General features: G+C 42.0%; 1 protein-coding gene across 1 annotated transcript in view; it reads right to left on the bottom strand.

Annotated features, from left to right (window-relative positions):
* Positions 1-17,035, bottom strand: part of BUB1B (BUB1 mitotic checkpoint serine/threonine kinase B) — a 1,687,592-nt gene that overhangs the window by 90,030 nt on the left and 1,580,527 nt on the right. Inside the window, exon 21 of the mRNA XM_044074144.1 lies at positions 10,476-10,611. Coding sequence (XP_043930079.1) covers positions 10,476-10,611 — 136 coding nt within the window. The remainder of the gene's footprint in view (positions 1-10,475; positions 10,612-17,035) is intronic.

The raw sequence follows: 17,035 nt of genomic DNA, 5'->3' as shown, positions 1-17,035 counted from the left end.
CGCTCAGTGCCGAAGTGGCACTCGGAGCCGAAACGGTCGGTTCCAAAATCATAACTGACGAAGGAATCGAAGGTGTGCCCTGAGCCGAAGTGGTCACAGGTGTCAAAGTCAAAATAGGCATTGTGAGGTCTATAATCGGTGCCAGAGGCAGGACCGGTGCCAAAAATTGGCACCGGTATGGAAGCTTTCGAGATGCTCGGGGCAGAGGAAGACAGAGCCATAGAGGCAGATTTATGCTCCGAAGACAACTTTGAGACCTTTGATTTCACAGGCTTACCCTGATCACCCGATGGTGAGGAGGGAACAGAGTGGGACCTCTGTCTTTAGTAGGAGGTGTTGAGACCTCCATCACAGAAATGGCCTCTGAAAAGGGAGACTTAAGTAACCCTTTCAGTATCAGTTTATTTTTGCGCTCATTAAGAGTGTGCTGACTGAAACTCTTGACAAATGTCACAAGGAGGCTGCACCGAAAGGTGGGGCACTCCCAAACAGTATACACAATCATCGTGAGACTCACTATTAGGTAACTTGCCATTACAAGAAGCATAGTGCTAAAAACCTGAAGTACCTTTCTTATCAGACATCTTGATACAGAGACACCACAGCCCAGCAGTATAACCAGTTTGAACAAATAAGTTAAACACTGTTCACAGAAGTCACAATTGTACCAGTACAGTGATATGTAGGAGAAAAAACAGAAACACCTTACTAAAAAACCAAAGCCAACAGTCTAGACAGGAAAAAAAATACCAGCTATGGTATTGAAGGAATACCACAAGGGTAAGGGAGGAAAGGCCATACCAACAACAGTACTTGAAAGTTTATCAACGGTAACAACGGGTAGAGTAGAGAGGAAAAAAAAACAAGGTCTGGCAGAAGAAAACACACTAGAAATACTATTCCTGCAGTAAAAAATGAAGATATCAAAAGTTTTTCACACAAATATCAAATGAAGTTCCACTTAGCTGAGAGCTTGGCTGAAACGCGGCTTTACGGCTACGTGGCAAACGAGCTCTGGGATAGCAAGGAGAAGGGCATTCTTAGTAGAAACTTAGCTTGAGAGTTTTTTGGCTGGTGCGAGCTTGGTAAAAAGGCCAAATCGGTTCCAAAGGCTCAGAACCGAACTCATCAGTGACGAATGGAAAGAAGATTAACAACATAAGATTTATGTTTAGCACCCAGATGTTGTTTGTTAGTTTTATCCAGATATCTACATGCAGTGAAAGTCTGTCCCTGAATGCCTCCAGAGTAGGACAATTGGGCAGTGCTTCAGGAGCGCTGACAGGGCTCGTCAGAGAAAGGTTCTCTGAAGCTCTGATATGGGAAACCCCTCTGCCTTGAGGGTGGTCTCTCATTAAATCCTCGTCCTCTACCTCTGGATGGAGAGTCTTCATGAGAATCTGGGAAAGTACCCTGAAATTTTCTGAACCAGATTTTCTTTTCACTATGCTGGTTCCCTGAAAAAGGCCTTTGAAGAAAAAAACTTGATCCATAGAGCAGACAGCGTCTTTCTCTCTTGCTCATTGCAGGTGTTTCTTTAACCGATGGTCCGAACAAGGAAGAACCACTGAAGGGAATATTGGTAAAGGATGCCTTAAAAGGTACTGCAAACCCACAAAGACTCAACCAGGCATGAGGGCTATGCCTGATCTGGTCACTCAACAGGTTCCTTCCGCAGCATTAGAAATCAACCTAATCGATGAATTAGACAAGGAAGCTAGAATCGACAGTTGTTAAGGTTCTCCCTCTGACATGGACTCTGACAGAGAGTTTGTGAGTTCCTTGACTAAATCCCTCTGAAGACACATGAAATGTGTCAAATAATGTAATGCTCAGTGTAAAAGTAGCTGAGGCACAGAAGCGCTTCCCGTACTTGTCCAATGCCTGAGACTCCTTGTTTGGGAGGGGGGTGGAAAGAGGAGCTCTGTTCTACTAGCGCCTTTTTTTGTGGCTGCTGACACTATGATGACATCAACTGGAATGCCTTTACTCCAGTGCGGGTGATCAGAAGGGGAACTTAGGAATTTGTTGTGCTACGGGATAGGCTTTACTGTGTGGCTCCTTCCAAGTCTGGTGGGAGACTAGATCAATGAGTTTGTTCCCCGGTGGAGTCACCCAGAATGTAGAGTGGCCCAACCCAAAAGCCTCCCGAAACACTGATTCCTCAGGAGGATGAGGTTGGGAAGACCCCATCCACCCTTTCACTTCAGGATATCTCCAAAGGAAATGTCTTCGGGTGGCGATAGAGGGGATTCTTCTCCCTCATAGAAATCAATGTCTTTGGTCAGAGAATCCAAAGGGAGCTTACATACTTACTCTTGCACATCCTTTTCCGATGCACCTCCTCTGTGGGATAATCAGGGGAGGACTCAAAAGATCAAGAGCCCCCCCCCCCCCCGACAGGCTGACCATGGACAGGACTGGGACCAAGGCTCAGACCGGATGGGGACTGTATAGGTTCCAGGGGATGAGAAGAGACATCTCTAGGCCTAGAGAGGCCCTCTCTGCCACCTGAAAAGCTGAAAAATCTGGGGATCCTTCCTCCTTGCAGCTGAAATCGCCTGAGGAGAAAAGGAAGACACCACCCTGGATTTGAGGCCTCTAGACAACACCGGACCCAAACTGTCAAGAGATGAAGCCCCAAAGGGGGAGAAGATGGATCTGACCAGGTCGGCGCCAAAACCATCTCCACAGAGCTTGCGCCTACATCTCGGGTCTCCATTATGATGGCATCAACTGGGTGTGCAAGAGGAAGCATCGGAGTCATGGAAAATACCATCCTTAGTTCCAAAATCCTCTCTCTCAAGGTATCTGGATCCTGGGGATCCAAAGCAGATGGTCGGGTCAGAAGAGGAGTGGCTACAACAGGTGACAGAGCTCTCACGGATCCAAGACAGGCAGAGATTTTAAAAGCCCCATTTTGATCTGAGCCTTAAGTAAAACTCCACATCATCCTGTCCATCTCAGAATGGGAAAGCCTAGAGGAGACTGAAGAATGACTACATTTAGTTGGAGATGGTGATTTCCTGTGTCTTTGCATATGGCACTGAGATCTCCCATTTGTGGCCTTTGGATCCGAATAAGACTTACTTTGAGATGGGGAACTTTGGATCAACACTATCTCCAACAGATCCGACAACACTTTCGGATCCGTGACCAAGTCACATCTGGTGAAAATAATGTCGGATCTGAGAAGCCCCTCAGATCCGACGATCATCTGCTCTTTTTCTGATCTGACAAATTTGAATCAGACAATCTTTCCCTTTTCTCTGGCACCAAAGCCGAACCCTCCAGGGAAACTGGTGGGGCATGCTTCTTGGGTTCCTTAGAAGCTCCAGGCTTGGCAGGCATCTGAGCTCTAGATGAGAGCAACAGCCCTTTCAATATTAATTTGTTTCTGCGATCAGCTAAAGCATGGGGGTTAACTCCAGTGCAAATTTCACAGTCCTGATCTAGGTGAGCAGAACCCAGACAGTAGACACACCACTCCTGGGCATTCAAATTCAGAATTGTATGTCCACGAGAGGTGCATAATTTTGTCCATTTTCAAAAACACACCACACCACACACACACGCGATGAAGACAGGAGCACACCACACCACACACACACGCGATGAAGACAGGAGCCCACAAAAACACACTACTCTAACCAAACTTTACAACTAACACAAAAGTACAGTTGTGCACACTTACCATAAATGTAGATGTTCGAGTGTATTCACTGTTACAGTCATTACATTTGGATAATTCTGCTGGCAGGCTGCCCTCAGTCAGCCTGAATTCCAAAGTCCTGGGTCCTGTGTCAGCTGCTGTCGCCTCTTCCCCGACAACAGGTCGTTAGGGGTATAAAAGATGCAGCCGACGCCATTTTCTTTAGTTTTTCTTGCCAGTGTAGCCAAAATTTATATATATATATATATATATATATATATATATATATATATACACAAGCAAATACACCACATAGGTTGTATGAATCAAAGAAGGAAAGATGGATCAGAAGAAAGGGGGATGGTGGGTGGGTAACCTGGACTGCAACAGTGAATACTTGAACATCTACATTTATATAAGTGTACACAACTGTACTATGTTCTTCGTGTTTCACTGTTGCAGTCATTACATTTGGGTACAATCCCAAAGCTATGGTTGGGAGGCTGGAGATAAACAGCGTTAGGAGCGGCTATGAGGCCCTGCAGAACTGCAGTGGCAAAGCCTGCCCTGGATTTAGAGTAGAGTGGCAGATGATAGTGCTTTGTAAAGGTGTGCACTGAACTCCAAGTAGCAGCCTCTAAAATGTCCTTGGTTGGTACTCGCCTGAAAAAGGCCGCTGAAGTGGCTGCAGCTCTGGTTGAATGTGGCTTAATGCCCTTGGGCACTGGCTTGCCATGGTGTAAGTAGCAGAAACGAATGCAGTGGCCTATCCACTTTGAAATAGTCTGTTTTGAGATGGCCTTTCCTTGTGATCCTGCAGCATATGCCACTAGGAATTGCTCTTTCTGAAAACTTTGGTTCTGTCCAACTAGAATCTAAGCTGTGTACATCCAAAGAATGCAGAGTTATCTCCCTCCTTATTCTGTGGATTTGGATAAAAAGTTGGCAGATGAATAGTTTGGTTAAGAGCCACACTGGACACTACCTTAAGCATAAATGTTGGGTTTGTCCTCAGAGAGACCCCGTCTGGGTAAAAAATGATAAAAGGTTCCACAGCCATGAGTGCCTGTAGCTCCGAAACTCATCTTGCAGAAGTTATTGCTAGGAGCAGAGCTGTTTCCCAAGACAAAAGCTTTATATCAGCAGTAGCGGCTGGCTCAAAAGGAGGCAGGATGAGTTTTTCCAAGACATAGTTGAGGTCCCATGCAGGCATTGGTGATCTCCTTGGAGGCCTTAAATTTTTGGCTCCTCTGAGGTACTGCTTTAAATAGGGATAAGAAAAGATTGGTGGCTCTGTATTGTAATGAGCCGAAATGGCAGAGGCATGAATTTTAACAGATGAAAAAGATTGGCCTTTGTCCAGCATCTCAGTTAAATATTTCAAAATCTGAGGAATATTTGGCACGGCTGTATCAGTTCCTTGTGCCTGGTTCCAAGCACACAATCTCTTCCATTTTCCAGCATAAGATTTTCTAGTACTAGGCCTTCTGGCTTCCAAAATGACATCCATCACAGCTTTACTGAGAGGTGCGTTTTGTATGACTACATTATCCGCCATGCTGCCAGGTTTAAAGTCCTGAGTTGGCTGTGCAGGATCTGATTGTTTTGCTGGGACAGTAGATGAGGTATTTGAGGCAAGGCCCAAGCTGGGCATTGAGACAAGTTCCTTAGTATTGGATACCAGTACTGGCAGGGCCAGTCTAGAGCAATCAGTATCATCCTTGGCTTCTCCTGTCTGACCTTAAGGAGTACCTTGGAGAGGAGAGGCAGTGGGGGAAGGGCATATATGGATAGGTTTTTCCAGCTGAAAGATAGGGTGTCCACTTTCCATGCTTGTCTGTGATAAATCCTTGTGCAGAATCTTTTTAGTTGGTAGTTGTGAGGGGAGGCGAATAGATCTATGTCAGGGCATCCCCATTTCCTTGTTATCATGCTGAAGACTAGTGGATCCAGCTGCCACTCATGGGGATCCATGAGGTTTCTGCTTAGTTCGTCTGCCGGAGTATTTTTCCTTCCTGGCAGGAATTGTGCCTACAGATGTACTTGGTAAGTCATGCTGTGTACCACAAAGTTATGGCTAGTCTGCAAAGGGGGTAGGAATGTGTGCCCCCCCTGCTTATTTATATACCACATGACCATGGTGTTGGCCGTCTTTATCAGTAGTTGTCCCGGATGAAGTAGATCCTTGAAGGCTGTCAGGGAATTTTGAACAGCTAGCATCTCTTTTTGATTGATATGTAGAAGCATTTGGTTTGAGGTCCATGTGCCCTGAATGCATCTTCCTGCCATGTGGGCCCCCCATGCATAATCTGATGCATCTGTTGTTAGTGTCTGCCTGGCTGGGGGTAATGTGAATGGCTGTCCCTTGTTTTGGTGACAAGCCTTTGCCCACCATCGAAACTCTTGTTGCAGGCAGGGAATGAGAGTAATCATAGTTTCCAGGCTGTGGCAATGTTGAGTCCAAACACTTTTTAGGTACCATTGAAGTTTCCTCATATGCAGTCTTGCATATGGAATTAGTAGGATGCAGGATGCCATGAAGCCCAAAGCCTGCAGACTTTTTCTTGCAGATAACTGGGCCTTTGTTGCCAACATTCTGAAATAGGTAGTCAGTTGCCTTTGTTTATCTGGCGTGAGATAAGCCGTCTGGGCAGTTGTATTTAAGCTTGCACCCAGGAATATTATCTCTTGAGAGGGTACTAGCTTTGATTTATTTTCGTTGACTGTGTACCCCAGGCATGTTAGAAGTCTTTTCACAAACGCCAGATGTTGTAGAAGAATGTCCTTGTTCTCTGCTTGAATTAGACAGTCATTCAAGTAAGGATATATTTGTATTCATCTTTGTCTGCAGAATGCAATTACTGGTGCCAGGCACTTTGTAAAGACCCAGGATGCAGTAGATAAGCCAATGGGCAATGCAGAGAATTGGTTATGCATTGAGCCAGCCTTGAATCTGAGGTATCTTCTGCATATTTGTCTGATTGGGACATGCAGGTATGCCTCCTTTAGGTCTAAAGTCACAAGCCAAGCGTTCTTGCCCAGCATGGGCAGAAGCTGCTGCAAAGTCAACATCTTGAATTCTGGTATATCCAGGAATGTGTTCAGAATAGATAGGTCAGGTATTGGCCTCCAGGTCTTGTCCTTTCTGGGTACCAAGAACAGTCTCGAGTAAAATCCTTGTCTCTGCTCTTGCTCTGGTACTTGTTGAATGGCCCCCCATGTCCATGAGGGATGAGACTTGTTTTTGTGCCTCTGCCCATTGATTTTTTGGCAGATCTGGCCAGCCGTTTACCTTTGGCAGGGTATGGAAATGGAACCTGTAGCCTTGTGACACAATATTTAGAACCCACTTGTCCTGGGTTATGATGTGCCAATTTTGAGAAAAAAGTGCTAATTTTCCCCCTAAGGGTGCTGCCAGGAGATAAGTGCTTGGTGCAGGCAGGGGGAAGTCATTGGGACTGTTTCCTGTATGGTTGTGATTTGTCTTCTCCAACTTTGGAGGTAGAAGCACCCCATTGCTTTGACCTGTATGAATCTTGCACCTGGGATCTGCCTCTAGGGCATCTGGGTCTGTCCCTTTGAGGTCTGTCTGACACAGGAAAGAGCCAATTCTTTGTTGGCCAATTTCTACTAAACCTAGGTGGCTGTACTTGTAAAAAATCTTTGACAGTTTGCATAGATTTAGCTTTGTCCTCCATTTTCTTTAACACCTCTTCTGCCTTAACACCAAACAAAGTATCATGCTGTAAAGGTGCATCTAATAACTTAACTTTGACATGATCAGGCAGATTTTGTTCCTTTAACCAAGCATGCTTCCTAATTACAGAACCCCATAACTGCGGTCCTGCAGGAGGCCTCCAAAGAATCAAAACCACATTGCAAAGTATGCTTTCCAACGTGTTCAGCTGCATGCTATAAATCCTGCATTTCCTTGTTTTCTGCACATTCAGAGTTTAACAACATTTTCTGTTTAAGCAATGCCATGACATGTTGCTGATATTTGAGCATATGAAACTGACAGTTTAAGGCCTTTATAGCCAAGGTAGCAGATGTGTAAACCTTTTTTCCCCATCTATCCAGTGTCTTAGAATCTCTGTCAGAGGGGGTAGGGTTTTTTGCAGCGGAAGCCTTAACTCCTTTGGGACCCTGTGAAATAGTTTCTGGGTCTGCAGCACGGTTTTTAAAAAGGAATTTATGAGAGTCAGGAACCCAGTAATATCTGTCAGGCTTAACTGGAGCTGGAGGTAAGGAGTCAGGGGTAAGACTAGACTCTGAAAACACATCATCTACAATGTCTAACACAGGTGGAATGGCTAGTGGCCCTGTGTTGGGGAAAGAAGGAAATCCATGAGCCTCTTTTTAGATTCTGAAAAATCTTGACTCTCCCAGTGGAAATGCTCCCTCATGGTATGCAAGGTTTCCCCAAAAGAATAGTCTTCTGGAGGAGAAGCTGAAGGTATAGATTCTTCAGCATCAGAATCCTCATAGGGGGGAAGAGAATATTCCTGATCAGAAGAGGAATCAGAAGAAATGGAAACCTGATCTGAAGATTCATAGTCAGTCTCTTGCCTAGGCCTCTTATCAGGAGGGGGATGGGAACCCCTGATCAAGGTAATCAAGTCTTCGGCCATTTTGAGCATCTGTTTTTTGGGCATAGAGGCCTAACCACGTGGCTCTTGAGTTTGTTTCTTTGCTTTAGGTGCTTTAATCTTTGACTTTGAAGCTGAAGTCGGTTTAATGTAAAGATGTTTAGGTGTGAATACACCCTCAGAAGCCGGTGCTTGCTCAGCGGCTCCAGATCCATCTTAAGGAATAGTGTCCGAGGCTCCAATACCTTGAGTTTCCAGCAGCATGGCCGACTCCACGTGGGAGTCGGTAGCGGCCTGCGACTCTAAAGTAGCGGGTGTCAGGGGCTGCGAAAGCACCTCACTGAGAACCGGCGACTGGCTTAGTAGAAGCTTCGTCATCGATTTTGGGCCTCAGTTGTCTGTCTCTCTCCTTTTCTTTGCATTTTTGTGAACTCTGGTAGTCGATTGACTATCCAATGACATTCCGGATAATTAAACCAGTGTCCAAAATAGTTTAAAGCAAAATCATACCGACGCTTAATAGTGCATTGGTTAAATCTAGCACAAAACCGACATCCAGAAACGTGATCAGGGCCTAGGCAAGGAATACAGTACGAATGAAAATTCTTATGAGGTATTTGCTTTCCACAAGCAATACAATTATTTACTTTTTCTGACATCGGTCTGGAGCAAGAAAAAAGCTTCCCCAATGAGATACTTAGCTTTATTGAGGACTTCGGATCTGAAACTCAAACATGAAAATCTCATGAGTCGGCCGACTGGCAGTTGCGAAATGCTTCTGCTTCGGGCACCGTGCGGCAAGAAAGACTAAAGAAAATGGCGCCGGCCGCATCTTTTATACCTCTGACGACCTGATGTCAGGGAAGGGGCGACAGCAGCCAACGCAGGACCCATGACTTTGGAATTCAGGCCGACTGAGGGCAACTTGCCAGCAGGATTATCCAAATGTAATGACTGCAACAGTGAAACATGAAGAACATCAATAGCAGCGTTGAAAAAATAAAGACACAGGGAAAGTTTTTTTTTTTTTTTTTAAATAGGACAGATAAAAGTTACAGGAGTAGGCCAATGGCCATGTGGGAAGCTGCATATGCAGCCTTTACAACATGTCACACGTGTTGGCATGTGTATGCAGGCATGCCCTTGAATGAAGGCTATATTACATTAAAACATGTTAAACTGTGACTAGTGCAAGACATATATCCCAACCAAGGATCCAGCACTGTGGGGTCCTCAATGTTAGACTACAAAAATCAAAGTTAGTAGGACCTACATTTGAAGTGTATGCTCAAAGGGCTACAGTAATTAATATTTTTAAGCATAGTAGAAGGATAAAGCTCTGACTATGTTGCAGGTGACCAGAGTTCAAATAGCAGCTTGGGAGCTTATAGAGGAAAGATGAGAATGAGAAGCCACTGCCTGATAACCATCATTGGGGTAGGAAGATAATTACTGATCACCATATGGTGACACAGTGTGAGCATTAGATGTCTACCCCATGGAGTTTAAAACAGTCAATCCTGTGCTGATGTATGCAAGTCACATTGGGAGCAGAAGGCAGATAAAGTGAAGCATGAAAACGTCCCCTAAAGAGAGGTGCTTTGATACGGGAGTGGGTAGCCCCCCCCCCACTAAGGCCCAGCAAAGTTGTCCGCTCCTTACCACCAACTCTTGCCAAAAGTGGCGGAGAACATGGGGGATTCATGAACAGAAAATAATATGCCATAGGGATCTCACCTGCTTATCTTGCCACCATCTCGCAAAGGAGTCAAGCTGATGCAAATCAACATCTTGGGGGCAAATTTTTAGCTCACCAATTGACTTCCTAGTGATAGCCTTCATTGTGAGTATGAAGAACTGTGTACTAACAAAGGGATGGCATTGTGGACTAACAGTTGGAATATGGACAGCTTGCACCCTCCCCACCACCCAAGGAGGAGGTAAGATTAATAATGTCTTCACAGCTGGGATGGTTGCAAGGACTCAAAACACACTTATGATCCCCCCACCCCCGAAAGGCTCTCATATACATATAACTGGTGAGCAACTCTCCAGTATAAAGGAGTGAATGAATGGGCTCAAGTCATGTACAGAAAAACTTGATCAGTGACAGGCATAAGGATAAAACACGACCTAAAAAAAAATATTCATGTATTTCACAGCACAAACTGTTAGTTTTGAACTGTCTTGAAAGTTAGAAATCATCTTGTTCTGTGCAGTAATATTATAATTACCTGATAAGGACTAGTGCACTCTTTCAAAAATTCTTGTTCTTCTAGACGTGTGACTGTTGGGAACCCATCTAGTAATGTAACATCATTCTGCTGTTTTAGGTCCAGACTATAGGAGAAGTCAACTAATTTCAGATTCCTGGGATGTTCAATATAAAAACATTAATTCAGTCAAAAATATAGGCAAAAGATACTTAAGAGCAAATTCAAAGTAAAAAAATGGATAAGCATGCAGTAATGCATGATAGGCAAACATATTTGTGTACTACATGCCTGTGTAAAAGATGCAAATTATGCCAATATCCTGTCAAGATAGGTGTACAGTGTCCAACACAGGCATGATATGCATTTTTATAAAGACAAACATCTTAATTTTTATTTAAACTGTAATTACTAGACACGCTTACTAATATATCCAATTTGAAAGTAGCCCCAAATCCTACATATTACTGCACTTTGTGTCAGATTAGCGTAACACAAACGGTGACTGTGTCTATCCAACCTACTTATGTCTTCTAATTAGCCTAGAGAATGCCCCTCCCTCATCTTGTTCAGTATATCCCAGATTTTTTTTTTATATCCTAAATGTCTTAGTATTTGCTACAACTCATTCAACCTGCACATAATCCTCTTCCATCAACAGGTATTTCTTAATATTTAGGCTGAATTACGTTCACAATCTGGTAACTATAGTCCTTTCTACCCATTTTGTTTTTCCCATCTGATCAACTCTCATCATATATCCATTTTCTTGCTTTCAGTACCTATATTCTGCATCAAAATCTACATATTCATTGCAAGAGCTCCCAATCAAGCTCATCACTGCTCCTCCACAGAAAAAGGTTAAGTGAGACGCCCATGGAACAGACCTTTTACTAGACTCCCTTAAAATACAAACTCCTACTCTTACATACGCCCAAACTCCACTGTTTTCTAAGCTCTCTCCAATAATCTCTTCCTATAGTCTCAGGAACCAGTTCTGGCCAGGGATAACACTACGAACACCAAAAACTAAGCTTTCTTGCACTAACCTTCTCTATTTTAGCCCCTAAATTATGTCATGAACTCCCCATAAACCCAAGTCATCTTGCATATACCACATTTAGACAATAGCTCATAGCAAGCATAAGGTGCCAAGTAAGGGCAGATATCCCATCTTAGACTACATAACATAAGGCCTTTTTAGCAGATACATCTGTCAGCAACCCAATCTATCTTCTTGTCTAGGAGTTATTAATTTTGCATATTAACTACATGAACATCTCATCATTTCTCATCTACTTCATTTATCCCCTCTTCCCCAATCTGTCTAAAGTTTTTTTTTTCATTTGAGACATGTTAATATTGCCAATTTGTATATACATAAAAAGGTTGTTACTATTAACCTGACATTGTTAAATTCATAATTGCTATTGATTGTAACCTTAGTTTACAACTGGTTGTACCTTTTATTGTTTATTTATTTGTGTGTGCTTGTTTATATATATTTGTTTACTGTTGTAGAGCACTGATTTCAATGGACCATTTGGAGTCACAGCCCGGGTGAACAGGATCACATAAGAAATGAACAAAAATTTACAGATACAAGGATATGTTGTAAAACATACACATATTTACAGATGCTAATATGTTGCAACATTTAGTTCAAGAAGTAATTTACAAAGTCCATACAAAATGGAATTATGCTTACAGCTTTTTGGATAAGATGAAGTCATAATGACTGAGATGGCTTATGCTACAGGGATAACAGATTATCATTATATAGACAATATGTGGACATCAGAAGATGTAAGTGAAAATAGTTGCAGAAAAGGATACCATGGGTGGGGGAATGGAGACAGAAGTATAAAAAAGGACAGCCGTGTGACAGATGCAAAGAGAAGGGGGAGTTTGGATGAATGAGAAGTAGTAAATGAGGGGATGACAAGATGGGATAAGGAAAGATGAAAGACCAGATGGGATAAGGAATGATGAACCAGTGATAAAGGGGTGTGAGAAAGCAGAAAGATTCAAGTAATATGATCTGTGTGAGGGCAGCTGCACTTTGGGTGATGTGTTTATTGAGCTGTTGTCTGAAGGAGTACATTTGGATGCATCTGACAGAGTGGAATGGAATCCCATACTTCAACTGCTAGGGTGGAGAATGCATGATCAGTGCAATGAAGTTTAGTTTTTGAGTTAGTAGGGTGAGATGAGATCGAGAGATACCCTGAGATTATATGTGTGATTGTGGTGGTGGTGGTGGGGGGTTGGAGAAAAAGTTCAAGTGAGAGGGGAAGATGTCTAAGGAGAAAGAGCTTTGTGAACTGGTGATCCTAGTAGGAGACTAGCTCTTAAATATACTCTCCATTTTGCTTTGGCGAGAGTTAGGCAGTGGTGTTCATTAACTGGGGAGTTAATAACGAACTGGCAGATGTTACTGGAGATGGTTTGCAAGGTGGTGGCATTTTGAGGCTGCAGGGGATTATTATTACTGAAAAATGACTTGTTTTTGCAACCTGGATTGTGTGTGAAATTGGTCACTGTTGATCAGTGCCCAACCCTGGTAAACAAGTGTGTATGTATATGTGATTAAACATCATGCCCTTGCCATCTCTTCTCTTTCTAGAGAAAAGAAATGAAGCACCATAAGCCTCTCTTCATATATTGCTTCCATCTCCCACAATATTCTGGTTGCCCTACCATAAGGCCTCCAGAAATGTACTCATTATTCTAACTGGTAATTGGAAAGGCCAGATAGTGGGGAAATCAACTTCTTATCCCCAGATACTAAACTCCTGTGAACATACACCCCAATGTTTCTTTTACACAAAGTTCAATGGTTCATGCTTTAATATAACAAACCAGCTAGCAGGAGGAGACATATTTCTACCTAGTCTCCCTGACTAGTGCAGCTTGCTTAAGGCAACTACCTTCCTTTCTATTCCAAACCTCTAAAAATTCTACCAGAATTTAAAGGCCTCAACTTGGCTTCTCTTCTGATACTCATTTTAGAAAAATGGTTCCATTTAAGAATGACTCTCTCTGCAAACTGTGTTCACTGATCTGTAATCATATCCCTCTCCTCCTGGGCTTGCATACCTTTGCAATTGTTTCCTCATATTTCTTACTCAGTAGCATGCATATCCATACCGAACCTTGTTTCTCCCTCTCTCCCCCTAAATGAAAAAGGCTGAGTTCTCTTAGCCTTTTCCGAAGACCTCTGATTAATCCAACACCAATCTGAGAAGTTTTTCTCTGAACTGTGAGGAAGTAAAGGAAGTTTACATATACCTCTCCAGACAAGAATTAGAGAAATAATCCACAGGTAGCACTCCCTGCATTGTTGCATGTAGTAGAAAGGTGGGAGAAACATATACTCCCATATGATAAAATGTCTAAAATTCAGTTACTGGTTAGTAAAAACACTGCCTGGATGCCAGCAAAGAAGAACCAGAAAGGGAGAACAAAAAACTATGGCTGGGAAGAATCTTGCAGCTGTTCATAAAAAAGTAGTTCAAATTTCAGCTTTTGTATAGGAGACGGCAGTCCAGTAATTTAGGGGAAAATATCAAAAAAACTAACCAGGCTAAAAAACTCATGGCTTAAAGGGGGGGGGGGGGTAGCATTGTCCCTGTTGTAGTTTTTTCCCCCTGTAAGCCATGAATTTTTAGACTGGTGAGTTTTTTTTTTTTTTTTAGTTGGTTCCCCAACCACAGGAAGAACAGTTACCTCCTGGATTTGGTTTAGAAGGCACTATTTGTTTAGAAAAATAAATGCACTCATTGGTGTTTAAAGTAAGAAAAAACAGGGAAGTAATATACAAGTCAAACAACGAAAGGCTAAAAAAATAGAAGCAGCTTTAACTAGCTACTCAGATGAACAGGAAAAAAATACAAACATCAGAGGATGAAATGAAGAGAAGGCTGGTCGAGCACGAATCATACTGCAATTAAAAGACTGACCATGCAGGAAAAAAAAATGTTTGCTCTACCACAGAAACTATAAGAAACAGACTGCATTCATTTTATGAAAGTACAGATAAGCTATAGGACTAGTGCTCCACAGTAGGATTTGTTAATTGAGAAAGCACATCATTTCTATGCTCCAAACATGGCTATGAGAAAACAGCCAAAACCTGTATCAGTAAAAATGCAAACATACAAGCAGAAAGAGCTGCCCCTGATAAAACTGTGGCAGAAAAGAAAAATATTAAATATTGGGAGAGCAGGAAGTTTGTGAGAAATGATTATTCACTGCACCCCGAGAGAAGAGAAGCAAGTTTTTCCCAGCAATCAAGGAATGTTGAAAGGCAGGTGTGACTTTTAAGTTACTGTACCAGTTGTCTAAAGAATATTTTTTCCTGGAAGATCAAAGACATTTTTGGATGCAAAATAGATTAAAAAAGAAATTAAAAAAAAGAAAAGTTTAGCCAACAGATAGTGAGCCAGCAACTAGCAGAAGGGGAATCTTTCCTCTCATTCTTCTTACATTGGCAAAGCCCATAAACAGACTTTGCCAGCAAGACCGTTTCCATTGTTCCAAAGAAAAATGCTTGAGAGACCATGAAAAGCATAACAACTGACTAGACGAATTAGGAGTACCTTGGACTTGAATCAGTGACTGGTGCTGACAGATGGAGATGATCAGGAAAATGACAAGCAACACAGACATTAATGAATAAATGTGAGAATGGAAAGCATCAATCCAGTTAGATACAGGATAGACGTGAAATGTGGCTTTTGAAAAAAGTGGTTGTGAAATGCTGCAATTTGTTGACTGTGTGAAACTGGTGGGTGAAGTGGAAAGCAAATACAACATTATGTCCTTAATGTCTAGGAGGACACTGAAAAAACTAAAACAGTTTTGTTTGTATTAATGTTTGTATAAAAAAATCATGATGTAAACTGCATATTATATTTAAGCAATAATCCACGAATGGGTGTAGGTATTAAATGATTTACCCACGGATGGTGTGGTTTCTTAATGAGGGCAAAGCCCAGTCCTGTATTATGGGCATTATACAATAACATCATTTAAGAAAAACTGCTTACATTTCTTAAATAATCTCATTTTAAAATGGCACTTTAGTGTTTTTTTATTTCACTTTCTGCCCTGCATACTAATATACTGTGTGTGCACACCTAAGTCAATATGTTTACACAGCACACCAGTGCAGTACAAGAGAGGAGAGGATGAGAAGAGATCAATCTGCCTGTCTGGATCTCCCTTTTTTTCCCTTAAGAAATTCTAATGCCTGGCATCACTGACTGACAAAAAATTGCCAGTGATTTACCAGAAAGTCAAAAAGTTTACATAGGATAGGGCAAAAGTAGGAGTAAAATCAGGGAAGTTCTGTAACAGTCTTCGAGGTTTAGAGGTATGGTTACCTGCAGTAAGATCATTCATATTGCTGGCAAATTTAAGTCTCAACTTTCTAGACTTTTACAGAATGTCTCTTATAATATAAAGTTTTTGTCATGTCCTTGTAAGTTTTCATTGCTAAAGTCTTTTGGGTTTCCCAGTTAGGTGTCGCCACAGCGGATCAGTCTGCTATTGATTGGCAGTGAAGTTTTTACGGTGTTGAGTTGCCAGCTCGGCACCCAAACTTCACAGAAGGCCTACGCACATTCACACACCTACCTGCATGTCTTTAAAGTTTACTCAATTGCAGGGAGGACATGCAGTCTTCGCACAGGCGGCTCTCCAGCCGAGAATCGAACTGAAGAAACTCTTACTGTGAGGAGACACCGCTAACCACTGCACCACCGTGGCCGACAAGTTTTAATTGCTAGAGTAAAGCAGCATATTCTAATAAAAAGCCAGATGCTCAAGAAGACTTGAGCAGATGGACTTCTTTCTATTGGGATATGTCTGATTTACAGTGGGCATGCTGATTGAGTGTCTATTTTGCAGGCTTTTGAATATTAATTGCCATTTATTGCATAATGTAAAGCATTTTGTATAGGGTGCAGTCAGGGTATTGTAAATGTGAGGTGGGAGAACTCTCATCATTGACTGCAGCATATGTTAAATAAAGTAAGGCTTTACAATGTAACAAGGTAAGACAGGCTTGAAAGAAGCCAGATTAAAGACAACAAAATTATGTGATCTTGGGCTGCTGGGATGGGAGATGCACAAATGTACAGATCACATTTTGTGTAGAATTAAGATTAAAGTCACAAGTTACTGACAAGTTTTTTAAAGTAAATAACAGTGAAAATAAGACAAAATGAAAGAAAGAAAATACTAGACTGTTTTTGCATTTGCAAAGTCATTATCTTTTTATTTGATTAGCAAGTGCTCCCTGTGGTAGCATGCAATTAATCATGAAAGGTCAGAACATTGTATTATGAGTGAAATTTGAAAATATTCTTGCATCTGCAAAGATACTAGTTATTTTTTTCTCTCAACACCACTCATTATTAATAGAGTTTACTTGGAGATGAACAGTCTGCAGGTACAAGCAATTAAATATGACCGTTCTGAACACTATCTGAAATGTGCAATGTATAGTGTCATTTACATTTAAAGCTATATTGGCAATCAGTTCAGTAAAAATAAATTAAATTTGAAACTGTGGA

This window comes from Protopterus annectens, chromosome 6.part0, assembly GCF_019279795.1.
Source record: "Protopterus annectens isolate FY-2018-M chromosome 6.part0, PAN1.0, whole genome shotgun sequence".
Classification (NCBI taxonomy): domain Eukaryota; kingdom Metazoa; phylum Chordata; order Ceratodontiformes; family Protopteridae; genus Protopterus; species Protopterus annectens.
Note: the sequence above shows the minus strand (reverse complement) of the source record. Positions and strands in the feature narration are given on the sequence as shown.